At 51.2% G+C, this 26766-nt stretch overlaps 1 protein-coding gene across 3 annotated transcripts; it reads left to right on the top strand.

The window, feature by feature from the left end:
- Window positions 1-1354: 1354 nt before the first annotated feature.
- Window positions 1355-26766, top strand: MAN2C1 (mannosidase alpha class 2C member 1). Of its 3 annotated transcripts, none has more exons than XM_048868383.2 (26): window positions 1355-1535; window positions 4054-4179; window positions 5777-5900; window positions 6539-6609; window positions 7110-7287; window positions 7730-7919; window positions 9412-9518; window positions 9895-10005; window positions 12099-12191; window positions 12910-13026; window positions 13418-13513; window positions 14005-14150; window positions 14420-14543; window positions 15568-15689; window positions 16702-16787; window positions 18243-18404; window positions 19928-20010; window positions 20184-20278; window positions 20730-20834; window positions 21207-21363; window positions 22747-22890; window positions 23664-23773; window positions 24413-24492; window positions 24706-24851; window positions 25894-25997; window positions 26071-26766. In XM_048868383.2, exons 1-26 carry the CDS (start codon window positions 1435-1437, stop codon window positions 26186-26188), a joined length of 3096 nt encoding a protein of 1031 aa, XP_048724340.2. In that variant the 5' UTR covers window positions 1355-1434; the 3' UTR covers window positions 26189-26766. The 3 variants fall into 3 exon arrangements, with proteins under 3 accessions (XP_048724340.2, XP_048724339.2, XP_048724341.2); XM_048868382.2 differs by having other exon boundaries at window positions 6533-6609; XM_048868384.2 differs by lacking the exon at window positions 12910-13026 and having other exon boundaries at window positions 6533-6609.

Genomic DNA, 26766 nt, shown 5'->3' with positions numbered 1-26766 from the left:
AGTCTTACAGGAGATAGGCCTGTAGGCCTCTTGCATTACAGCCCTTGCATATGTTGCATATAATGCATAGATGGAGCTGTAGAAAGGGGAGGGGGTTAGGTCTACAGAAATTGCCCCCACAAGAGGAAACTGAGGCACCCCTACAGTATTCAGAGGAAACATTAAGAATGTTCCCACTTTGTCACAATAATCAGGGATGCAGGCCCATGCTCTGCATGTCCCTAAACCATCCTTTGGCTGCCAGATGCTGGGAGTGGACAATGGGATGGTTCAATGAGTCATTGCCTGATCTGATCATTCCCTTAGAAGCACCTGGCATTGGCCACTGTCACAAGACAGGATATTAGATTAGGCGGACTATTTGTCTGACCACCAATATTTACACCATTGGTGGATTGACTCAAAACAGAGTTTTGACAATAGGTCAGAAATTTAGTCAGTGGAAGTCAGATGATCCAACAGAATAAACATCTGCTCTAAAAACGAGAAGAAAAAATTAGAATTAAAAATTCAGGAAATCCCAGCAGCAGATAAAACAACTTGGGAAACTGCTTGGAGACTCTATGCATTCAGATACAGTGATAAGGGATTCTTTGTTTCTGAGGGGATAGATGTAAAATGTTTCACTGAATTAAGTCTTGGGGATTATCTACACTGGCAAGTTAAAGCGCTCTAACTTGCTGGCTCAGGGGTGTGAAAAATCACCCCCGGCCCCCGAGCACAAGTTTGAACGCTTTAAAGCGCTAGTGTGGACAGGCGCGGCTCCCAGTGCTCGCAGCTAATCCCCTGGTCGAGGTGGATTACCAGGAGCACTGGCACCCGCGGCAGCGCTTTGAAGTGTGCAGTGTAGACATAGCCTCAGCCGGTTAGATAAGACAAAGAGCAGCTGCATTGAGGAGGCATTGGATGCCTGTGACTTTAAGAACCCGGCCCTGGGAAGCCGATGCTGAGAGGTGCTGTCTGTGAGAGGGGAAATATAAAAAAGCCCCTTTGCCCCCCCCATTTTGGCAAACGCTGGTGTCTCAGCCCCACTGGGGTACCTGTTACCCCCTGTGCCTGCCTGGGCCAGGTTTTGCCCTCTGTCAGCACCTCGCTCCCAGCTTAACTCCGGCTCCACCCTGATTTTGCCCTTTAGCCCCTCTCCTTATCCTGCCTCCAGCTGCTTGACCGCCCCCGACCGGTCAATTTCCGCCCCCTGCGCGGACCCTGGCCACCCCCCTGCCCCGATTCGCCCCCTTTTAAGCCCTGTAAGTTGCAGTCCGCAGATTTGTACGGCTAGTAAGGGCAGAGTGAAGGGCTCTGGCTTCCGCAGATGTTACTGAGCATGCGCAGATGAACAGAGCATGCGCAGTACACTTACGCGGAGCCGTAGCCTGCGTTACGCCGGGCTCCCCAGCCGCGGCTCGGCCCGTGTCCGCGCTGCGCCGCGGGGCCATGGCCGGGCCCCAGGTGCTGAAGCACCGGCGCACCACGCTGGAGCGGGCCGAGAAGTTCCTCTCCGAGCACGGCTTCCCCGACTGCAACCTCCGGGGCAGGTGGGAGCCGGACCGGTGCCCCGCTAGTGCCGCCCCCTGCGGCCGAGGGGGGCGCGGGGCGCTAGTTGCGTCGCCGCACCCCCAGCCCCTGGTGCCTGCTGGCCCGGCGGTACGCAGGGGCCGGGGCCGGGGCCGGGCGGGGCTGGGTTTGGACAGCGACGTGGCTTCTCCCCGGGGAAACCCGCTGCTCGGGCTGTGGGTCTGCCTGGGAGTGGCGGTGACTCCAGCCGTGCCCGGGGCGGGGGACATCGGGTGGGATGTGCCCGCCTGCTACAGCACGGGGGCCGCCGCTCTGGAGCGTGGCGCAGGCTCGGGGGGAGGGGGGGTACAGGGACACTTACTTACAAGATCCTTCATTGTGCGTTTAAAATTAAAGCCTTGAAAAATCAAAGGTGCCCTGCGGCTCTTTCCTTCCCCTTTGCCGTTTCACTCTGCAGTTAGGCTGGTCAGTTTCAGTTTTGCTGCTTCTTTCTCTCCGATTCTGATAATCCTTTTGGGTTTCTCACACTGTAGGACGGAGGTGCTCCTTTTCACCCTGTGCAGCAGCTCATAACAGATCCTCTCACAGGCCCATCTGTCTTACCAGCACCACAATCTTCCTGTCAATATTCCTCTCAAATATTTAAATAAAAAGACTATTTTCATAGACCCTACCATGACTGCTTCTGTTCCTGGCAGCTGTCATGTAAATCCTTGCTCCTGCAACTGGTTCTGCTCAGGAGGAGCCCAGCGTGGAGGCTGAGCCTCACTGACGTTAATGGGGCTTCTGCATAGACGCACAGCCTGTCCATTTACAATAAATTGCAGGATTGGGGCCTGAATCTACGCATGCACAGGAAGCTAGATGTGAGATCAACAGTATTGCCACGTGTGTGTCCCCCCTCCCCCTTCCAATCCTGCCATGGGGCACAAAGGAGTCATGTAGGCTGGGTTGAGTGGGAGAAAGTAGGAACCAACCAGCCTCAGAGCAATACTGCTATTCTCACAGCTAGCTTCCTGCCCACGTGCGCTACTCTGATAGCAGCATGCTGCAGCCACTAACCTGGGAGGATGTCTGAAACCCCCCACTTGTATTACATTTTAAAAAAATCCTTCAATCCTGTTTTTCTGGAAAAGAACAAACCAATATTTGCATTGTAACCCTCTTCTTCATAACTTAGATAAACGAATGACATGACGGGTCTAAGACTACGTCACTCTGTTGCTTCAAGAGTGGAATTTCTCTCTGGACTATATCTACATGGACTTGATCTATGCAGGAAATAGCCCGACTTGATTATGCAAAGAGTTGTCACTTTGGATGGGCTAGCACCAGCAGGAGAGTGAATTTGTGTGGGGGGTGGAGGGTGAGAAAAACTGGATTTGTGCTGGAAATGGCCCACCTGTTGATCACTTTAGATAAGCTATTACCAGCAGGACAGTGGGGTGGGAGGAGGTATTGTTTCATATTCTCTGTGTGTATATAAAGTCTGCTGCAGTTTCCACGGTAAACATCTGATGAAGTGAGCTGTAGCTCACGAAAGCTCATGCTCAAATAAATTGGTTAGTCTCTAAGGTGCCACAAGTACTCCTTTTCTTTTTGCGAATACAGACTAACACGGCTGTTCCTCTGAAACATCTCTGGACTATAAATCTCTTGATGCTTTAAGTCATAATGTGACTATTACTGCACAGCTAGTGTCTTTAAAATCTGTACAAGTAGATAACTATACCATGGTATTGCTATACGTGGCTCATGTGAGTACACGTAGTGACAGATCCTCAGCTGGTGTAGATTGTCATAGCTTCATCCAGTGCTAATATGGGGAATACTACTGTAACCTTTGCTTGCAAAGGTATTTGTAAAGCTTTGAATGGGGGCTACTGTAATTTAAATAGAAAGGAACAAAAGGGAAACATTGTTATGAAGAGGATGGTGATCAATTGTTCTCCACATCCGCTCAGGATAGGACAAGAAGTAATGGGCTTAGTTTTCAGCAATGGAGATTTAGTTTGGACATCAGGAAAAAATTTCTAATTATAAGGATAGTTAAGCTCTGAACAGGTTATCTGGAGAAGTTGTGGAACCACCATCATTGGAGGTTTTTTAAGAACCCCTTGGACAAAGACCTGTCAGGGATGGTCTAGATTTACTTGGTCCTCTCTCAGCACAGGAGGCTGGGCTAGAGGTCCCTTCCAGCCATACATTTCTATGATTGTGTGATTTGTGGGAACAAAGAAAATCTCCATGGCTTGGCACTTGTGGTAGTGAAAATATACAAGGCAGATACAGGTGTTCTGCTGCTGATGGTGACCACGTGCCACTCTGGGCACCCAGGCTTATTGTCAGGCTAACAAGAAACGGGATTGTTAGTTTTTTAAAACATGGTTTGGGGTTTTTTTAAACTGAATGTTTCTGCAATGGTGAACCACTGAGAAAAACCAAGTGTGACAAAATTTTAGTCTTGGTCGGGAGACTGGGAGACAGATCCTCGTACCTTGGGGCGTTTGGCTTTATTGCCTGTCATCTTTACTGCAGGCTGTTTGGGGACACCTGCCCCCTGGTGTCTCTCTCCTGCTTCCAGACCCCTCAGCGAATCCCACATGATGAAGCTGTCAGACAAGAATTCAGACCTGCGAAAGTTGGGGATTCCTTTGGACCCACGTAAGTACCAGCCTTAGAGGAACAAAGTGACATGAACTGTTTTTTAACTGTCTCTTATTTAAATGAGGAAGTGGTGTGAAGACACCATTGGTTTTCCCTTTGAGGGACACAATGAGCTCCGTGTGTGAGGTTTACTCCCCAGGTGCTGCAGATTAATCAGTAGAACTGTATGCAACATGTGTGTGTATACAGTTATTCTTTTCTACACCTAAAGATATCTTTATCACCTTGCATCTTGAGGTTGCTTGTAGACATATTAGCTAATCCTTAGACACCCCTGATGAAGTAGGACAGAAGATATTTAATCGTCTCTGTTTTACATTTGGGGAGAAAGTAAGGCATGGAGAAGTTAAGTAACTTGAGTGAGGCCGCATGGCAAGTCACTGTCAGAGGCAGGACTAGCCTGCGAGCCAGGCACTCTGAAATCTCTTCGGTCAGCCTTCTACCTCACTTTTTTGGATTCTTTCAGCTCCATGTTTAGGACTTGGATTTTGATTTATGCCTTGGGCCTATCGTCAAATCTCCAGGCAGAACAGAAGGTCTGTGATAATGCTGGGGCAGTTAAAGGAGGTATCATAAATACCTCTGTCTTGGGTGTTTATAATTTGGTCATAAAAATAAACTCCGGACTAAAACTTGACCCAAGATCTCTGGAAGCTAATTAGCTGTCTCTGTCCATCCAGAGCCCCTGTCATTCAACTTGACTCCCCCGACAGCTGTCTGTGTGGAATACTTCATGTTAGACTACGGAGGTGCGGGGAGTGGATCTTTGAGACTTGGGGCTTCATGAACTAGTGTTGATTTCATCCCTTTTCTCCCCTTCTGAGGCCTTTTCCTGCCTGGTGGGTAGCTGCTCTATCCCTGCAGTCACAATCTCCTCTGGTCTCACCCCATGCTGATAATGTGAGACCCCCCTTTGCGTGCCTCTTGTGCTTCCAGCATGGCAGCTCCTTTGTCCTCCTGGAATTGCTACCTACAACACTGCCAAGCCCTGCTGCATTGGGGAATGCCATGGAAAAGGGAGCTGATCTCAGTGTCCTGTTTGACCTGCGCTGTCAGAGAAATCTACTGCTAGACAGCTGGCTGAGATGCCCTGGGTCTTTGGGGACCAAGGTGGAATGTGTGGGTGTCTCAGTCCAGTTCCTAGGTGACAGGTGTCTGTACTGTAAAAGCGCCTCTAAACTTCCCCCTCCTTGATGACCTTCTGACTGACTGAGCCATGGAGAACAAACTGCCCGTGGATGTTCCTGGTGCATCTGGCTTGATGTGTATGGGTGGAGGCAGAGCGTGGGGTGCTTGTACTGCTGTTGACCATGCCCTATTGTACCTGATCTATACAGAGCAGACCTCTGTCTGTGGGGCTGTCAGCTGAGCATCTTCCACTCTTAGGAAAAAATAAAAGCAAGCCCTGGAGGGATTGTCTCCTGTGTGTGTGTGTGCGTTGGTGTCTGTACATACTGCGTGGGTTCCCCACAGACCTCCTTAGAGATTCTACTGAGGCTGCATGTTAACTGTGCATGTTAACCTTTCATAGGGAAATGCTTAATCATTAATGGCTCAACATGAGTTCAGGAGTGTATGTGCCTGTCTTTTTCAGGTGGTGGACCTGCTGGTTTAAAGTGGAGCTTAGCATCCCCAGAGCATGGGCGGGGAAGGAAGTGCATCTCCTGTGGGAAAGCGATGGGGAGGGGATGGTGTGGAGGGATGCGCAGCCGGTCCAGGTAAGAGGAAGTACATGTGCCAATGCTAGATCTTCATTAGAAGTACATCCTGGGCAGTGCTGCAATCAATGCTGTTTCCATGATGTGTCCTCTGTCTCAGCCCTTTATAACGGGGCTGTAGGAATGCCCTGCCATTTGTTACGTGGTTTGAATCAGACTGGATTTTAATTTCCTCCTAATTATATAGCGCTTTTCCCTGTTTTCTGAGATTTTTAATGCAATAGTCCTGACCATTGGTCTGTGGCATGGAATACCCATGGGATTGGTGTTCACACTGGGGTTGCAGCAGCTCTCCAGGAGAAGCCAACCCTTTCCACGATGTTTTTAGTGTGTGTTTGATGGGGCATGGAGACATGTCCTAGGGAGTTTAAGCAAAATCTTCATTTAGTGGGGTGCTGCAAATACTCTTTGTACTAGTTCCATAGGCAAACAGTGAGCACAATCTCAGTATACAACTCCATGGTAATCTGCCATGTGTCAGAAGGGGCCCCTCTGCTGATATGTATCAACAAGCCATGGGTTAGTGATTCTGTGCTGATGCAGAATGGCAGCCGTTCCCATCGGACCTGTTAACATCTCTGATGTGAGTGTTGTCATGGAGCTATTTTAATGTCCCTCCTCCCTGTCCTGAGACACAGGGTTTGACTAAAGAAGGGGAGAAGACCAGCTACATCCTGACAGAAGGCCTCGAGGAGGCGGAGCCTCACAGGTGAGCATTGACACTTGCTGAAATTCAGGGAAACCCCCACCCTGAACTGGTTGGAGGGGCCATGAGGCACTCTTGGCACAGCCACAGCACGCAGGGAAAGTGCCCAGGCCTCCCTGTTCAGAGCTGTGTGAAGACCAGTGATGCAGCATTGTCACCCATTGGCTGCTCAGCTCCTGAGGTAACGTCAGGCTGGATTACAATGGCAAGGTTTATTGAGTGCTGTGCTTCAGGGTGTGAGTTGCTCACTAGCTAGGATCAGAAAGAAAATTGTCCCCTGTGGAACAGTGTTGCGGAGTTAGGGAGGTGTAGTATGTCTGTCTCTGAAGCACTGGCCACCATAAGAGACGGGATACCAGACTAGACAGGCCACTGGTGTCTGGCCTGGTCCAACCGTTCCTGTGCTTTTGGCAGATCTTGTTTCCTAGTCTCCACGCAGAGAACACAGTGAGTTGGTCATTGATCTCTGGTGACTTCTGTTTCCATTTTTCTCATTTCTACAGCCTGACTGTCTATGTGGAAGTTGCTTGCAATGGTCTCTTTGGGGCTGGAAAAGGCAGCCTGATTGCACCTCCTGACCCTGACAAGAAGTTCACCCTGAACAAGGCGGAGCTTGTGGTCTTCAACAGGGATGTCCATGAGCTGCTGGTAGATTTTGAGATACTAGTGGACATGGCCAAGGTAAATACTTTAATCTTCTGTCTCTTTTATTCTCCAGCTCCTCTACCTCCCTCCCGCCTCCTTTTTTCATGTCTTTCCCTTGATTTAGCCTCCTTCCCCTCAGCGCTCCAGTCTCTACCAAAAAGACCTGAAGGAGTAGGTATTTGCCATCGTAGCTTATGTCTCCTTTGTCTAATCATGCCAGCTAACATCTGCAGCCTCTGAGTTCCAAAAAAGCAAGGTGCAGACACTAGGTGAAGGAAACACCACCTTTGGGTCTGTATTGCATCAGGCTCCACGTGTCATTGGTAGAGGTGGGAAGTTGGTAGGACACGGCTAATGGGCTGTCCACATGTGCAGCAGTTCAGCATGCTGTCCATCACCTCGTATAGACTCTCAGCCTGTTCAATATAAGAGTTGCTGAGCTCAGCGTCTATCTCTTCTCACTCTTGCCCTCCCTCAGCTCCTCGGGGAGGAAAACCAGCGGAGCTTCCAGACCCTGTACGTGGCCAATCAGATGGTTAACCTGCTTGACGTCACTGACCCCTCTACCTTCCCTGCAGTGCGTCAGCTCGCCTCTTCCGTCTTCAGCCAGAAAAATGGAGAGAGCCAGCACACTATCCACGCTATGGGCCACTGCCACATCGATTCTGGTAAGAATGAGTCCAGGGGATGTGTCCTTACTGAAACGTCTGTGGTTAGTAGGGCTGGCCAGTGACGCTGGATTCTGCCAGAGGGGAGCGGTTCTCAGGCGAGCAGGCACTGAGGGTTCTGTAGAAGTGATGCTCTGAGCCTCTAGGGGAAGGGACTGGGACATCCCAACCATCAGCTACGAAATGTACGTAGCCGTGTCAGCCTGGCTGGAGATGGTGATTTACCACAGGGCTGAAAGGCATCCTTTCCAAAGGGGCATGTCAAAGCCTTCCATGCCCATTCCTTACTTCCTTTGCCTGGCCCCTAGATTTCAAATTCCCAGTGGGGTTTTCTCTAGTCATGCTATTGTGAGGAAAGGAAGTGAGGCATCCAGGACAGGCAGCCGCCCCGTGAGCTGGGGACTCCTCAGGATTTACAACCGTGCTTCAATCCATTTTCATTTTAATAGTGTGATTTTTCCCATGTCTTCACTCCCCGCAATAGTTGGTTCTTGTAAAGGCAGCATAGCTTGGATCCCGGATGAGTAGGGCCCTGCTGAATTCACAGTCTATTTTCGTGAATTTCACGGTTGTAGCATTTTAAAAATCTTGAATGTCACGATTTCAGATATTTAAATCTTAAATTTCCCGGAGTTGTAGCAAAGCATGAATATGTACTGAAAACCGGAAAAATACAAACCTGTAAAGCCCTTAAGTCAGCGTTTCTCAAACTGAGGGTCCCAACCCAAAAGGGGGTTGCAAAGCTATTGTAGGGGTGGTTGCAATATTGCCACCCTTACTTCTGTGCTGCCTTCAGAGCAGGGTGGCTGGAGCATGGCGGCTGCTGGACGGGTGCCGAGCTCTGAAGGCAGCGGCGCCACCAGGAACAGCGCAGCCTTCAGAGCTGGATTCCTGGCCAGCAGCCGCTGCTCTCCGGCCAGCAGCCGCTGCTCTCCGGCCACCCAGCTCTGAAGGCAGTGCCACCAGTAGCAGCAGCGCAGAAGTAAGGGTGGCAATACCATACTGTGTCATCCTTACTTCTGTGTTGCTGCTGGAAGTGGCACTACTTTGAGACCTTGGTGCCTGGCCAGCAGCTGCCGCTCTCCGGCCACCTAACTCTGAAGGCAGCATAGAAGTAAGGGTAGCAATACTGCGACCCCTATACAACGGGCTTGAGACCCCCTTTTGGGTTGGGATCCCCAGTTTGAGAAACGCTGTGTACTTGTATATACTTTTACCCTATAGTATAAAAGAGTATAGTATAGGGTAAAAGTACTCAAAAGATCAGATTTCACAGGGGAGACCAGATTTCATGGTCTGTGACACTTTTTTCACGGCCGAGAATTTGGTAGGGCCCTACAGATGAGGCTCAGTTGTGTCTTTCCAGCCAGGGGAAGGCAGCACACAATGGGCACTAGCAGGCTTCAGGCTGTGTGTGTATATAAAATAATGGCCATTTAAAATGGAAAAGCCATGTGGCCACAGTGAGCTCAGCCTGCTTCTGTCCCTGCAGCCTGGCTGTGGCCATACGAGGAGTCTATCCGCAAGTGTGCTCGCAGCTGGGTGACTGTCATACGCCTGATGGAGAAGAACCCGGAGTTCACGTTTGTCTGCTCACAGGTGAGTTGGCGTCTTCTGCCCCGAGGTGGGCAGCGAAACTCCTGGAGCAAAGACAGGAGGAAGGTCAGTGCATATTCTAAGGAGCATGGTAAGTGGCTGGGAGGGGGGCTTCAATGCAAGGGACTTCTCTATCCCTAGTCTCCAAGTTGCTTCTACCATGCTCCCAAACCCAGATGCCAGGTGCAGATTTCAGCCCAAGCCTCCTGCCTGGCAGCAGAGAGCTGTCCTGCCAGGTCTGGGACCAGTCCTATTTGCACTGAGCTCCAATGCCTGCTGAAAATTTAGGTTTGCAGCTGCTGTGAGCCAGAAGCTTTAGCCAAATTGGATAATCTCTAGAATAATTTCCATGTGCTTCTTGGCTCCGTTTTCTTTGCAGGCCCAGCAGTTTGAGTGGGTGAGGAACTGGTATCCTGGGCTGTACGCTCAGATTCAGGACTATGCCAAAGAGGGACGGTTCATACCTGTTGGTGGCACTTGGGTAGAAATGGTAAGATCACAGCAGCCCTTCTGCACCACCCTCTGAGTCTTCTCTATAACAGATCAGTTACTGAGTCTCAGATGCCTTCTTTTAACATGTTTTTCTGCTCAGACCCTCAACGGGAACCATGAGAGGGGTTTTGGAACCCAGACCCTGGCCCGGGGAGCCCTCCCTTCTGGAAGTATAACCCTAACCCTACCATTTGGAACACTAATAGTACCTGAAGACCACTATCTCAGACCCCTACCCTTTGGGACATTAATCCTAGCTGTTGGGGCCTAGCACAGTGACCCCTACCCTTTGGAGACCTAAATGTATCCTGGAGAACCCTATATTCTGAAACCCTAACCTTCGCCAGGGGAGTCCTTTGCATTGGAAACCTAAATATAGTGTGGGGAGTCCTTTCTGTTGGAACCATAAGGCTACCTTGGGGATCCCTACCCTGTTTAACCCTGACCCTAGTTTGGGGAGTTGTATCATCTTGAATCCTAATGCTTGCTTGGGCAGCCCTGTTACCCCGGGTTTTCAGAACCCACAGCGCTGCAGTGGTAACTTAACTGTTTCTCTCCAGGCAGCATCAGGAATAAATCAGTGGGGACACAGCTCTTCCATCTGATAAATGATTGGCACAAACGAGTGCTTTTACTTAAAACTACTTTTTTATGAGGTCTGAAGCGCACACACATCTAAATGCTTCAGCAGTAGGGCTAGAGCATTCCAAACATTTATATTTACCCAAAGTCTGAAATGGTTTCGAGTGATAGCCAGCCAGCTTTCCGGGGGCCCTTCTGTCCAGCTGATGGGGAGTTTAGGTATCAGCTCCTTGCCTGAAGAAAAGCTTCCTCCGACTGCTCCAAAGCATGCTTTTTAACTAAACTCTTTATAGATTTTCTCCAGACAAAGCGCATAACTCACAGTAGCCTCTAACAGGCTAACAATTTCCCTAGCAACAGCCAATAACAATTCATTATTCTCCATATAAGCAAAGCAGCTTCAGCCAAAAAAACCCTGATAAACACAGACAACCAGAATCAGGGTCAGTTTTCCATGTTTCCCTCCCACACACGCCTTCCCATGAATCTGTCCTTTCACTTTTATCTATCCCAGCCAGTAAAACTGCAGCTTGCACCTGTTTTTGTTCTGTCTGCCTAAGCAAGGCCAGATTATTCCTATGTGGTGTCCTCGCTTCCAGCTTATGGGGGGCTAAGTGCACAAGATGGCTGCGAGTTATATCAAATCCTGTTCTTTCACAACAGCCCTACCCTGGGAACCCTAACCCTCGCCTGGGGAGTCCTCTCCCTGGGAACCCTAACCCTAACCCTTGGGGACTGTTGTCCATTTAAACTCTAACCCTAGCCTAAGGAACCTTATCCTCAGGAACCCTAACTCAGGTGAGCCTTACCTGTTGGAACCCTAACCAGGGGAGGCCTATCCTCTGGAACCCAAACTTGAGGAGCCCTACCCATTGGAACCCTAACCTAAGCTTGGGCTGGCCCTACCTGATGGAATCCTAATCTGAGTTTGGGGAGCCCTATCTCTGGAACCCTAACCCTGGCAGTCCTACATTCTGGAACTCTAACCCTAGTTTGGGGAGCTCTACCCTCTGGAAACTTAACCCTAGCTGGGGCATCCTATCCATTGGAAATCTAACCCTAGCTTGGGGAGCCCTGCCCTCTGGAACCCAACCCTAGCTGCAGGACTCCTATCCATGTGAACCCTAGGCTTGGGAGCCCGACCCTCTGGAAGCATAACGCGAGCTTGGATAGTCCTACCAACTGGAATCCTTACCCTATTCCAGGGAGTCCTACCCTCTGTACCCCTAACTCTAGGTTAGGCAACCTTATACCCTGGAACCGTAACCCGGTAACACCCTCAGCTGTATTGTCAACACAGCTCTTCCCTTTCCCCAGGCCCTGTTGCCCTCCCCCACCCCTCTGGAGGGTGTGTCAAGTCCATACATGACTGCAGTGTCTCAGCTGGGAGCTGTATGGATTGGGCCTGCCATGGGGTGCATGCTACTGGGGTGGCCACTCGCCTTTCTCTGTTGGCAAGGGGTTCGGGAGATCTGCACAGAATTCCTCAGGGCTGCCATTGTTTCCCAGGACGGGAATCTTCCCAGTGGTGAATCAATGGTGCGTCAGTTCCTGCAGGGACAGCGTTTTTTCCAGCAGCAGTTTGGGAGGCTCTGCTCAGAGGTACGTGTTCCTCCTGAGTGGATCCTCTACGCGTTCCCTCTCTGTGTGTGGGGGAGGTGATGCATGTAGTCCCTTCCAGAGCTGATATTCCCACTGTCTGCGCTTCATTCTTGGTGGGACACGCTCACTTAGGAGTGATCTATCTAAGGGATGTATGTGGCCCATCACTGTGGTATTTGAGTTCTTTCGATCCCTTTTGTATCTATCCTCATGCGCCCCTGTGGGGTAGGGCAGTGCTGCTATTCTCATTGTACAGGTGGGGGAAACTCAGTCACAGACAGGCCCAGTGACTCGCCCAGGGTCACACAGGAAGTCTGTGGCAGAGCAGGGACTTTATTCCAGGTCTCCCAAGTCCTAAACTAGTGCCTGAACCACTGGACCATCCACAAGAAACTCCAGCTGGAGGCTGCTAGGGTCTTATATATATTAGTGCAGTGTACCTCTTCCTACTCCCCAGTATATAGGCCTTGAGCAGTTCATATAGCACGTACTACCTAGCAATATTTCCTCCAGGCTGTGGGGGCCCTGTGCAGGGCATTTGGGCCACAGTGATACGTGGCTGACTGTACGGGGTATCCAGAATTTGGGCCTGTTCCCATCTCTGCCCTTGAGATGTGTGGAGAGATAGGTGCACCCGGATACATTGTCTGAGAGACACCTGAGCAGGTGACGGGGTTGTGTTTTTCTCTCTCTCGCACGCTCTCTTCTCTGCTCCCAGTTCTGGTTGCCAGACACTTTTGGATACTCGGCCCAGCTGCCCCAGTTGATGCGTGGTTGTGGGATACAATGGTTCCTCACTCAGAAACTCAGCTGGAGCCTGGTGAACACCTTCCCGGTGAGCTGGGCTTTCCTGCTGTGGGGGTGTGTGTGTGTGTGTATGGGAATCTGCCCAGTGGGCTCGCGTGTGACCAAACTTCCTACTAGCTGAACTGTTCCTTCGGCTCTCTGGGCCTAAGCCCTCGTTCAAAGAGCTCACCAGAGCTGTACATGAGACTGACTGGATCAGGTAGTTCATAGCCCATGACAAGAGAAGATTTGGTTACTGATCACATTGTGGTAAGGTGCTGAAGTATGAAGCTGACAGCTTTGAAAAGTTAATGGTGGGCAACCAGAAGTTTCCTTTCAGTAGCTCCCTGGACTAATGTGCCCCACTCTGGCTGTCACTGTGGTGCCCCTCTGTGAGGCTGTTATAGACTCCCACTTGGTGACATTTTGCTCTCTTCCAGCACAGTACCTTTTTCTGGGAAGGCATCGACGGCTCCCAAGTTGTGACCCATTTCCCGCCTGGCAATTCCTATGAGCTAAAAGGTCGAGTGGAGGAGGTGAGCGATGTGACATGGTAGGCAGATGGGTATGCATCTGCCTTTCTGTCCCAGTGTACCCAGCTTGCAAGGGAATGTCACCGCCATCTGGGCTGTAAGCAAAGGCTGTTGTAGGGGAGCGCCACATGGCGAGAGGTGGGGAGAAGGTGATAGGACGAGCAGGTGGGGGTTTTAGATGTTCAGAGTAAAGCCCAGATTTGTCTGTCTGTGCAATGTGTCAGAGCCTTGAGTTTTTATAATTAGCGGCATTTTAAAGATAAATCCACAGGGGAGTGGGGAGCTGATGAGTCACTGCAGGAGGGCTCTCAACTTCTCCAGCTTCTCCTGTCTCCCTGGGCCCTGGTGGATGTGTCTCGGGAGGCAGAGCTGAAAAGAGAGTGAACATGGTGAGAAGACAACAAGCTAGTGCCTGATCTTTACGCCCGCAGGGCTCTCCTTGACTATGTGAGGGCCTGACACTACGTGTCATGTGTATACGTAATCTCCTCTAGATGCTGAAAACCATGAACAACAACAGAGACAAAGGCCGTGTGAACCACAGCGCCGCTCTCTTTGGGTTTGGAGATGGAGGAGGTGGCCCGACCCAGAAGATGCTGGACAGACTGAAGAGAATGAGAGACACAGATGGGCTACCCAGGTCCAGGGAGAGACTGCCCTCTCTTCTCGTGTGTCCTTAAGAGCTCAGTACCGACTGCTGACTCCTGAAAGCTTTCTGCTAACCCCTTTGGTCCTAGCGTTCTGGAGAGCGGGGCTGGAGGGAGCTGATGATTCATGGCTGGGGCTGTTTTTCCCACTGGCAATCCATCGACTCATGCTAGGGAAGGAACCACAGGGCTCCTTGTTCCCTCTGCAGTGGGCAGCAGCTGCTAAGCCTGTCTTGTCACTATCTGCATTTCTCCCCCATAGGGTTCAGATGTCCACACCTGACCGGTTTTTCTCTATGCTGGAGAAGGAGAAGACCCAGCTGTTCACCTGGATAGGAGAACTGTTCCTGGAGCTGCACAACGGCACTTATACCACTCAGGCCCAGGTTACCACTTGCCCGGGATGGGAGGGGAGATAAGGCAGTGGGTGGAAACTATCTAGATCAATGTTAACTCTGACCAGTAGGGAACACTTCCACTCTGAATCCACCTCCTTGGTGTGCCGTCGTTGGTGCAATTTAGCACCATAGTAGGACCCGATAAAGACCTTGTGATTCTCTAAAGCTGTGAGCCCATGTAATTTCCCCAGTTAGTCCAATATAAGTTATCAGGACAGAGCCCTATGTGCTACAGTGATTGGTGCTCTGGCTGCACCTGAAAAATTAACAGAAAACTCCCATCGGCGTGAGCCCTAGTGTAGACAAGACTCCTGCAGATGGTCCGTTTTGAATGCCATTTCTATTAGCCTTGTTCCAGTGTAGACACACCCTGTTTCTAGTCGGTTCCGCTTTCTAGGTCTCATGCTCTGGGACAGCATTGGTGGGTTGGGGTTTTTAGCACTGCTTTTGGTTAATTCAGGTTTTCTTCTTTACAGATCTTAAATCTCAGCTTTAAACTATTTGACAGGGTCTCTTTGAACTGTGTTTGCAAACAAGAGGGATGCTCTTGTTTGAACCAGAGATGATCTGAAGCTGCTCATTGTATCTCGGGTTGATTGCTGAGCCACTGGGGTTTTCCCTGTAGTAGGAAGGGGCATTCAGCCCTCAGTTTAGTGTGTCTCTATGCCTAACCTTTGTAACATGGTTCAGAAAGGCTGCCAACCAAAGCCCCTTGTTTCCAAAACTGACACGGCAGCACTGGGTGCTGCTGTCGATTTAACAGAGCATTGTGGGAAGTACCATCTTTCAGAACAGCTAGCTAATTTCTGAGCGACTGTAATCTCTGCTGTTAGAGTGGGAGGGGCTCTGGAGAAGGAACCCTCAAGGAAAAGAGAATCTGATTGCTATTTGTGAATACGTAATAGATACTGTCTACATCCCAATGTCTGATCTGATATTTTGCTACAGATGGCAAAAATCTCCTCTGATATAGCTCTTCCTAAAAACCTGTTTTCTCCTACTTTGGGATCAGATAAAGAAAGGGAATCGGGAGTGCGAGCGGATACTCCATGATGCTGAAGTACTGAGCAGTTTTGCTCTGACCCACAAAAATACTTTCCAGTATCCTTCCATCAAACTGCAGCATCTCTGGAGGTAAAGTACTTCGTCCGAGTGCCACCATTGATTGGATAAAGCTGCAAGCATGACTGGAGCCCTGCGCTGATACAGAAATGTGGATCTGCATCTGTGATAATTAACTTGTATCTGACCTGCAGTCCGCACTCCCCCTTTTATATGCATTTGCATCCGCACCCTACCTCACTGGTAGAGCTCTGCGTGCATACAAAAATTTGGATCCGCATCCGATCCGTGATCTGCAAAGATGGCAAACAACACAACTGCATCAGTGGATGCAGATATCTGCGGGTATAAAGTGGATAACCGCAGATTTGCAGGGGTCTAGTGATAAGCACACTCAGGTATATAAAAAACAAGCAGACACAGTGTTTTCATTAGATGAGATCGTAACGAACAGTGTATTAAGTAGCAAACCAAAAAATAGCCTCATTCATTTTTAGCGTAGACCAAACCCCAGACAATCTCACAACAGACTGATTTAGAAGAATTCCTTTTATGGACAAGTATGTCATAGTTTCCTGTATATCACAGGCGATTAGAAATACCCCTCTGGTCCTCAGGAGGCAGAACTATTGTGTGCCACAGGCAGAGACCAGGAGAGACTAAGATGCCACCAATGCCCAAGGTTACTGCCAAGGCAGGGAATTGAAGGAACAAGTACCTTTGTTTCTGTGAATTCCCAAACCTGTGCCCAGGGAATCCTCCCAGAAGAAGGCTAGGAAATGCCTGGCTCAGGTGACATCTAAGAGAGCTCAGGGCCGGCGAGCCGGCTGCTCTCTCTCTTGTCTCCAATAGCAGCAGAGCAGGGTCCAGCAGAACTCCCGTTTTTGATGGATGGAATGAAAGTGGTGACCTGAAGCCAGAAGTTACCATGTGCATGTGAGAACTGCCTGACTATTGCAGTCCCCATCAGCCGGCTGCAGGATACAAAGGGCTTTGTCCTCTAGCACGAGGGTGGCGTGGTTCATTCATAGCGATCCTAATCCGTAGCTCTCTTCTGGTTCTTGCCTCGGTCCCCTGTGCTCAGGCTGCTGCTCCTGAATCAGTTCCATGACGTGTTGCCGGGCAGCTGTATCCAGCTAGTGGTGGAGGATGCCATGAGATACTACGCAGGTGAGGAGTGATTTGTGCTAAGAGGCTTTTCCTGCCAAGTGGGTTGGGTTCATTGTAACACCCTCTGTCAGGTGGGCTTTGAAAGGTTTTGTTCCTGCTTTCTGACCTGACTCTTCACCTGGTTTGGTGAATGTTTGGTTGTGGTTTGGTTTTGTTACAAGTCTGAGAGGCATCGGGGACTCTACATTAATAGGGGTGCTCTTGGTGTCAGTAATAACTAATGGGACCTGACCTGATTTCCTGCCCTGCCCATCCTGCTTCCAGTGAGGCTTGTAGGAGGAAGGATGCATGTAGTGCCCTGGGCCGTGGCCCCCCTGTACTCAGCCAGTCTGCATTATGCCATTTGTCGATACCCAGAGAACACAAGTCCCAACTGTGTCTGGTTACACAGTCCTAGTCTGGCAAGCAGAGACTTCCCCCTATAGGTGGAGGCTCCCAGGAGCCCTGTGACACTGGAAGAGACCGTGCATGGGACGGGCTGGTTTGAGCAGTGGGGACGGGGAGGATTGTTGGGAAGGTGCTAGGAATGGCTGCAGAGATGCGTCAATTCCAAGGCTAGACGGAATCACAATGATATCACAATGAATATCACTGATTCATAGACTTTAAGACCAGAAGGGACCATCATGACCATCTAGTCTGATCTCCTGTACATTGCAGACTACAGAACGTCACCCACCCCTTCCTGTAGTAGGCCCCTAACCTCTGGCTGAGTTACTGAAGTCCTCAACTCATGATTTAAAGACTTCAGGTTACAGAGAATCCACCATTTACACTAGTTCAGCAAGTGATCTATGCCCCATGCTGCAGAGAAGACAAAAACTCCCCAGGATCTCTGCCAATCTTACTTGGGAGGAGAATTCCTTCCTGACCCCGAATATGGAGATCATTTAGACCCTGAGCATGTGGGCAAGCCCCATCAGCCAGACACCTGGGAAAGAATTTGCTGACCTCCCGTATGACACAGGCCAGAGAACTTCCCCAGAATAATTTCTGGAGCAGATATTTTAGAAAAAAAAATCCAGCCTTGATTTAAAAGTTGCCAATCATGGAGAATCCACCACGACCCTTGTAGGTTGTTCCAATGGGTAATTACCCTGACTGTTAAAAATGTATGTTTTATGGCCAGTCTGAATTTGCATGGAAGATGGAGGAATGTTAGGATGGTGCAAGGAGGGAATACAGAGTTTAACTGGAAAAAATGCAGCACAGAGTTAAACACAGCAGATGAATGGAAGGGAGTTGGGGGAAGTAGGGTTAAGAGTAAAGAGAACTTGCTTAGTAAGATTAGGCATGAATGGGGCAAATGGACAAGCAATTCTGAGGACAGTGTGTACTACATCCTTTCTCTCTCTCCATGGTCTTTTTGTATGTCTCTAAAGGGGCTCGCCAACTTTGGGTGCTCTATAATTAATAATAGTCTGCTCTGAACTGAAATGACTTTTCTTTGCCCAGAAATCCGTAGCGTGGGTGGTCTCCTCATTGAAGATGCTGTTCGGTCCTTGTTTGGAGAACTTTTGCCGACTGGTCCCGAGACAGCAGAAAGCCTCCTTGTTCTGAACACTTTGCCCTGGGAACGGACTGAAGTTGTCTCTAAGACTGGAGCAAAGACCTTAGGTGCCATTGTCCTGCCTATCTAAGGACTTCCAGATCGTCCCCCGCAAAGCACAGATGCACCCTAAATCTTCTGGTGGTAGGGACAGGAGCAGAGGAGGGGAGGTGGACCAGGAAAAATAGGCCAACAAAGTGATGGCTGGCTAATTCCACTCACATGGAGGATACAGAACCATTGCCTTTCGCACAGCTGAGAAGGACATTGGCTTATCCATTATCTCTAGATCAGGGTTCTCCATGATCACTGTTCCCTCTAAGCTGTGTCCATGTGCACGCACACAGATCCAAACCCCGCGCACACGGCGAAACACCGCGCGCGCATTAGTCCCTCATCCCGACTGCACATCGGTCAGGACGCCCTTTGTCCTGATATCGGGGACCGCTCATCATCACCGCCAAAGTCCCAGGGCTGGCGTGGCGGCGATTCTTGGGGCAGCTCCTGTCAGCTGTCACTGTCAGCAGTGCGGACAGCCCCCAGGCATAGAGGCGGAGGGGGTCTCCATGTGCTGCACTGCCTCCCTCCTGCCCAATCAGAGCTGCAGGGGCGGGGCTTGCAGGCACTGGCAGTGGGCAGAGAGCTCTCTGCTTCCCCCGTCCAACCTGATCTGACCCTAGGAGCCAGAGGGACCTGCTGGCTCTTAGGATCGCTGCACACTGCCGGCGCCTGCAAGCCCCGCTCCACGGCTCCGGCAGCTCCCATTGGCACTTTTCCCTGCCCTCTCCCCTCGCCACTCTGACCCTAGGAGCCAGAGACCTCCCAGCAGGGCTGATGAGTGCAGCCAGGGAAGGGGGCAGGGCATGATGGAGTGAGTGTCTGGGGGGTCTGTGAGACTGGGCTGTGAGGTGGTGGAGGGCGCTGGGCAGTGGATCATTTGGACATGCTAATGTGTATTAAGAGTTACCAGTTGGTTGGAGGACTGATAGATCTGGACAGAGTTTATATTGAATGGGCAAATGAAAAATGTCGCAGGGAAAAACATTAAGGTTAGTTTAGCAGTCTTTGACAGTTCGACCAGTAAGGAAATTAAAATGCATTTGTAATTACAGTACATATCTTATTCTTGGCTGATAATCATTTATTGATTTTTTTTAGGAAAATTTTAAATTTAAAAAACAAACTCTTGTTTTTCTTTTTTTACTTATGATGTCTCTATCTGAAAACCCATATAAATTGACACAAATTGCAAATTAAAACTTTGTAAATGTATAAGCATTTTACTTGCTTGGACGCATTTGTCTCATGGCGCACAAATTTGAACTCGGCTTCAGAAATTCGCACAGAAGAAATTTTTTGTGCACCCGGCCTGTCAAAAATTAGAGGGAACATTGGCCATGATCTTTAGAAATAGGCTTCATCTCCCTCAGCACCACATGGAAAATTATTTTTATGTGGGAAGCTCCTGGGCATCAGAGCATGGGGGAGGTATTTCCTAGTGAAGAGGAGGCTCAATGCACGGAGCGAGAGAGAAGACATCTCTTAAAGGGCAAAGCGTTTGAGTGAACCGCTCTGCCTCTCTTCCTTTCAGCCCTGGTGAAGGTGCCTAGCATGGGCTACTCTGCCGTGGAGGATTCGTTAACACCCCCTCATCCCGTGACGGTGACGAAACAGGTGAGCCGCCCTGTGGGGTTCCTCGTTTGTACATCAGAAAGCTCCACGGGCAAAGCTCCCAAGCTGGATTTGCAACACCGTTTTCAGTAATTTGTAGCATTCCACACACTAACTCACTCTTTGGCTGATGCGGAGCCTGTGCTCTCTCCTGATTCTTTCCTCTTTCTCACCAGGCGGACGGCTCTGTGACCATGGAGAACGGGGTTATCGCGGCTCACCTGGACTCCATGGGGCGTGTGGTGTCGCTTCGCTTAGTGCACTCGGGGAGGTATGATGATTATTCTTCGTGTTTATTGCAGCTGTGCCTGAGGGCCAATCCAGATTGGGGCCTCATTGTGCCAGGCACTGGGCAAACACGGGAGCAAATGGACCCTGCCCCAAAGAGCTGACGGTCTACGTTGTTTTTATTTAATGTTCGTAGAATATGGATCTGCTGTCACTGAAACCGTATCCAGTGATTCCACAGACCGGGTGTGAAACCCAGTGGGGACTCATTTGGGGCCTCTTCTACTCAGTTTCATCATAACTAAGGCTGCCTGTGGGGCTTGAACCTCAGTCTGCCAAATGAAAGGCTGGTTCATTTCTCTCACCAGAGAACCTAAAGTGGCAGGTGTCTGTTTCCAGGCTGTTGGAATGTTGTTTCAGGTCACAGAATTTCTTGTCATCCACTGCAGCTTCTTGTTCCATTGCTGATCCTCTGCCTCCCTGCTTTGTTTCAGAGAGTCAGTCCAGGATGGTCACTGCGCTAACCAGTTTGTGATATTTGATGACGTTCCCTTGTACTGGGATGCTTGGGATGTGATGGATTATCACCTGGAAACCAGGTAGGTGAGCAGTGCATTGTGGGTACCGGTACTTCTTTAGGACCCTGCAAAGATCTCTGCCTCTTGGTTCTTTGCTACTCTGGGATTGTAGCAAAGAACCAAGAGAGAGGACAAAACTTCTGCAGTGGAAAACTATGTGCTTGTTCTTTCCAGCGCTTTGTGTCCAGGGGAGAAGCGTAGAATAGTGTAAGATTACACAGCACCTGGGAGGGGTTCTAAGAATTCCTCTGGTGAGAAAAACGGAGCGTCAGGTGGGTGGGCAGTATCCCTGCTCCCTGCTTGTCTTCCAAGTGTAGGAGCCTGATGTTGACCTTTTGAACGCATTGCTGTCACCCCCTGAATCTTAACCCTTATGCTTGACATCTGTTTTAGGAAGCCAATCACAACCCTTCTGAAGCCTCTGGAGATTGTCCTGGCTGGGGGCCTGCGAGGAAGTGTGAAATTCTCTCTGCAGATCAGTGAGCGGAGTGTCATCACCCAAGAAGTCATCCTGGATGCCATGTGTCCTTATCTTCGATTCTTGACCCAGGTTTGGAAAGGCCTGTGCAGGCCAAACCCTCCTTATACAGACTGCCGTGGTGGGAGGAGAGAATCCCAGAAGGACGAGTGCTTTGCAGAAATGGAGCATAGAGTGGCAAAGGTGTGGATGGCCGGGGCGAGGTCCAAGGAAAGGTTGCATTCTAGGCAAGCCAAGACCAGAACTGGAGGAGAGTCAAGAAGCAGCCAAGATAGGGAACGTTCGTAAGCAAAGACAGCCGCGTCTCCTCACTGGAGGCAATACCCAGAGCCTCTGCTGCCTTTCCTGGATGCCCCTATTCCCACCGAGCCTTTACTGCAAATAACGGGTGGCCAAATTTACCGACAGTCTGAGCTGCATACGACAATCTTCAGAAGTTTGAGAGCAGGGCATATCTGCTGGGGCTTGGGGCTTCAGCCCCACTCCTGCTGAAGCCCTGCGCTCTGGCAGGCATGTCCCATGGGACTTGAGCCCCAAGACCCCCTGCCCTGCTGGGCAGAAGCTGGAGGTGACATGGGGAGGGATGGGACACGGTGGGTTACGTGCCCCCCAGATATTTGCCAGGGTTTGCTAGCCCCACTCGGTCACATGGTGCTGCCAGGCCTCATCCCTGCACAGCAGCTGCTGGAGCCGGCAAGCTGGGAGCTGCGGTCGTGGGGAGAGGCAGCCGCACACAGCTGGGAGCTGCAGGGAGAGACAGTGTTTTGCTGCTGCCTCTCCCTACGGAGCCAAAGCAGCAGCCCCTCGCTGCAGCTCCCAGCTATTTGCCGCTGTCTCTCCACAAGGAGCTAACACCTGGATGCTGCAGGCAGGGGTCACTGACACTGAGGGTATGAGGGGGTGTGTGCCTGGGAGGGCATCACTCAAGCTGTTGGGGGGGGGGCAAATGTTTAAATTTTGCCCCCCACCCTCAGCAGGTTCCAGTCATTTCTGGCAGAAGCCCTGAGCCCCACCACCCTGTCGCAGGGCAGAAGCCCTGGGCCTCCCCCGCTTCTCCTACCCAGTCTGGTAGGGGGAGAATGGGGGGATTCAGTGAGGTGCATTTTAAGTGTAAAAGAGCCTCATGTGGCTTGCGAGCCACAGTTTGGCCACCCCTGGCGTATAACGAAGCACTTCGGAAGAGCTTTGGGATTGTTTAAAGCCACTGGGATGGATTGATGTGATCAGGTTTTCCCATGTTCAGAGGCAGAAGAGTACAGTCCTAGGGCCAGTTTTAGCCCTTGCTTGATACTTTCCTGCTGTTGCCCTTGAACCAGGTCCCTGTTGGTGGGGCTAACGAGCTGGCAGACAATGGGGAAGCGAGCACAGGGGAGCCGCTGCGGTGAAGATGACGCAGTCTTTCCTGTCTCCCACACAATGACCTGAGCCTCCTTTTGGCCGCCCGGTTTGCTCTAGGTTGACTGGAACGAGGCTCACCGATTCCTGAAGGTGGAGTTCCCGTTGCGGGTTCGGAGCATGAATGCAACGTATGAGATTCAGTTTGGACACCTGCAGAGGCCGACGCATTGGAACACGTCCTGGGACTGGGCTCGGTTCGAGGTAGGAGGGCAGCAGCCTGGGCCCTGCCGCTGCCCCAGCTCTCTAGGTAGAAATAGCCCTGATAGATGGACACCGTCCCTTCTTTTCCCACCCCGCGTGCCCTCTGAGAACAGCTCGCTTCGGGCCACAGCTGCTTGCTGAACTGCTGCAGGGATAGGCTGCCTCCTGGGCGGAGGGGAACCCGGCAGGAGCAGATTCCCCGTATCCCAAGAGAGCAGCACTTTAAGCAGGGACCTCGATGAGAGCGAAATCTTGGGTCGCTGTGTCGGCGCTGCTGTTCAAATCCATCCCAACCAGGGCACAGATACGGCTTTGTACACTGACATGGCAAAGTACCAGCCTCCCACGGCCCAATAGCCAGCTCCCTCCGGGCGATCCAGGTCGGGGCTGAACTGCCTTGGAAAGGCCTGTGGTTTGCCAGCCGGGGGCAGATGAGGCTGCATTTCAGTGTGAAGTGGGTCATGCAGTTCCCCAGAGCTAGGGAGTTTGCATCCCGGCCTCACTGCAGCTGCCGGTCAGTTTGGTGATGGAGCCCGAGCCGCCTTTCCTTCATGGGGACTAGCTTTCCCGTTACGCTCCTGATTGGTGCACCTAGGCCGTTGACAGGGATTGGCCCCAGTAATCTCTGCAGAGCCCAGGGGGCCATCGGCTGCGTCCCCCAGGCACCCCTTGTGTTCTTGATCAGTGGGACAGTTTGTGTAGCACCCACCTTGCTCCACAATGACCATCCTGGGTGACAGCCCCCGAATGCCAGGCTGGTTGTTTTCCCCAAGGTGTGGAGTCACAAGTGGATGGACCTGTCTGAGCACGGCTTCGGTGTGGCACTGCTGAACGACTGCAAATACGGCGCGTCCGTGCACAAGAACGTGATGAGCCTCTCGCTGTGAGTGGGCAGGGGGGCGGGTCTGGGCAATGGATGCCTTGGTTTTACAGTTCTGCTCGCTGGGGATGCTGCAGTCCCGTGTGCGCTATCGTTTAACTTTGCAAACGCTGTGGTCTGCACCCTGTATACAGCAGCGGGATTGGACTGGAAATGGAAGCCCTGGCGCATACTGTGCTTTAGAATGTGTCCCATTTATAACGGGATCCGCTCTCTGCCCCGTCCCGTCAAGTACAGAGGTTTTAACCCTTTCCTGCAGCGGTCAGGAATGCATGCCGCTAATGCATGCCACTGTCATTGATCTAGTTATTGATCTAGAGAGCACCTTGCTCTCTCCAGTGGGATCAACTTCTTGAACACTTTGATCCTAGTGTTGGGTCAGTGTTTGGGGACAAGTTAAGTCAGAACTAGGCCTCTGGCGTGTGAGTGCAGTGGTCTTGTGGCAGGAGCTCCTCCTCCAACGGGGCACCACCACGGGGCCTGACTGCGGTGCAGTTTGCAGGGGTCCCTGCTGCGTGTTGGAACGGCAGGGTGGTTTGACATCGGCAGCGTGCGTGCACTAGCGTTTAAAGGGAGTGGGGCTGGTTCTAGGCACTGCCAGTGGAAGAGGCTCCACCCCCTTAACCCGCCCTTCTCCTCCAGGCTGAGAGCGCCAAAGTCACCAGATGCCACTGCAGATATTGGACCCCATCAGTTCACCTATGCCCTGATGCCTCACAGGGGTGAGTTTCGGGGGCTGAGCAGCACAGCCCTGATATGCCCCATAGGAGCCTGCCAATTCATGAAGGGAGCATGTGGGCAAAGAAGATCGCCCTCTCCTGGTGTGGGGCAGCGGCATGGCGACCGCTCCCCTCTCACTGGGGACGGCGCCGTTGCTGTTTCTCACTGTGCTGTGCGCTTAGCTCCTGACAGCTGCTGTTGTATTCTCTGTGCAGGTTCCTTCCAGGAGGCGGGTGTGATCCATTATGCCTACAACTTGAACTTCCCCCTGCACACCGGGCCAGCTTTGTCAGCGCAGCGCCCAGCCTGGAGTGCCTTCTCTGTGCCCTCATCAGCTGTCGTGCTGGAAACCGTCAAACAGGCACGTGCCCCAAAGAGAGACGAGGAGGGCAGTGGTGTGTTGAAAGACACAGAGCACTGGCAGCTCTTGTGTTAGCATTGTGCGTTGTTACAGCAGTTTGGATTGACAGAGGCCAAGTGCCTTGCAGGAGAGTTAGCTACAGCTCTCAGTCCTAGTCCAGTGATTGGTCCTTTTCATTCATCCTTAATCTGCCCCCACCTCCCAGGTCTTTGGCATTCAGCTGAGCTGAGCAGGAATTTCCCTACACTGACAGGGCAAGCAGTGTGGGCTAGTGGTTATAGCAGGAGTCTGCGAGTCCAGCAGCCTGGCTCGCTGTTTGGACTTGGAGGAATTGCAGTAGCCAAAATCTTGAACCCATAGCTGTGGCAGCTTCTCTTCCATTTTTGGGCACGCAATTTACAGTGCCTTGGGCCTGATGCTCAGAGTTGCTGAGCGCCCAGAAATCCAGCGTACTTTGCTGGGTGGGGATAGGACTGAGCTCCTCTGGAGATCAGGCCCAACATGAACACTCACAGTACAGGCATCTAAACCCAGTGGCCACTTCTGGGAATTCAGGCCTGGATGGGCTGAACAATTCCTGGCTGTGTCAGCACTCTGAGGGCTCTGGAAGAGAATTGCAAAGCATTACTCCTCATTACAGCCTCCTGCAGGGACTTGCAGAACTCAGAATCCGTCTGTTCTAAAAGGGGGCGACCCAGCCAGGTTCAGAGTTTGACCTCTTCCTGCTGGCTATCGTCTAGTTGAAATGGTGAACCAAAGCTGCTCTTGAACATTGATGATTGGCAGGAGGCACCATGCCCTCTAGGCAGCATATGCTCGTGGCTAGAGTACTGGACTGGGGCTCAGCTGACCTGGGTTCTAGGCCCAGCTCTGCCACAGGCCTACTTGGTGTGTGTCCCTTCCCCTCCCGTGCCTCAGTTTCCCTGTCTCTAATATGGGTTAATGATACAAAGGGAGGGCGGGGGTGGTAAAGCATTTGGAGATCAGGTATCATTAGCCATCTGGCTGATCCTGAGAATAACGTTTCTCTCTGTCCATGAAGGCTGAGGACAGGCTGGACGGGCTGTTAGTCAGGCTGTATGAGTCACATGGCAGCACGGTGGTCACGTGGCTCCAGACCTCCCTTCCTGTGAAGGAAGCAATCAGGTAAGAAGGTGGTGGAAGGGGGAGGCCACATATTCTGGGGCTTCACCTTCATCCTCTCTTCTTCCTTCCCCAGCTGTGACCTCCTGGAGCGGCCAGACCTGAGCAGTCATCTGCCACTGGAGGAGCATGGCCTGAAGCTTTCTTTCACGCCGTTCCAAGTGCGCTCTGTCCTCTTGATCTTGAGGCAGTAAGAGGACTACCTTGCTGGCAGCCCAGCTCCTATCCCGGCACCAGGCAGAAATCACTGTGCTCAGGGCGATTCACTAGCTTCTCAAATCATGGACACGTCGATTCCAGCACCACAGCTACACAATGGGGGTAGTAATGAGTTGCCCCTTCTCAGTGTGCGCCAAGGGGCGGTCTCAGGGCAGAGCTCAGCTGCCTCTGGGCTCAAGTCAGCACTGATTCTGAGTGTAAATGCCTGACTGGTGGGCTACAACCTTAGTAACGTCGGGGGGTGGGGAGATCTTGATTTGTGGGGGAAGATCACAGAGCTGGTGTTGTACTGGCTTAACCCACTAGTGAACATCCCAAATAGAATCCTGTCCTTTTCAGGGGAGAGGTGCTGGGGTTTGATCCTTGATAATGGCAGAATCGGTTCCTTTTTCTGCGTGCCCTACAACTCCTAACCGTCCTGTGCTTCCCTGGGTGGGGTTTTCTCCACAACACTAACAGCAAGGCGCTTTACTGTTTCTGCAGACGTGGCTTCTTTGGGCCTAGTCTTTCTGTAAAAACTGAGCATTAAACACTGAGTCACTTGCTGAGTAAA

This window comes from Caretta caretta, chromosome 10 (genome assembly GCF_965140235.1).
Source record: "Caretta caretta isolate rCarCar2 chromosome 10, rCarCar1.hap1, whole genome shotgun sequence".
NCBI classification, from domain to species: Eukaryota; Metazoa; Chordata; order Testudines; family Cheloniidae; genus Caretta; species Caretta caretta.
The sequence above is the reverse complement of the archived record's forward strand: the minus strand, read 5'-3'. Positions and strand labels throughout refer to the sequence as shown.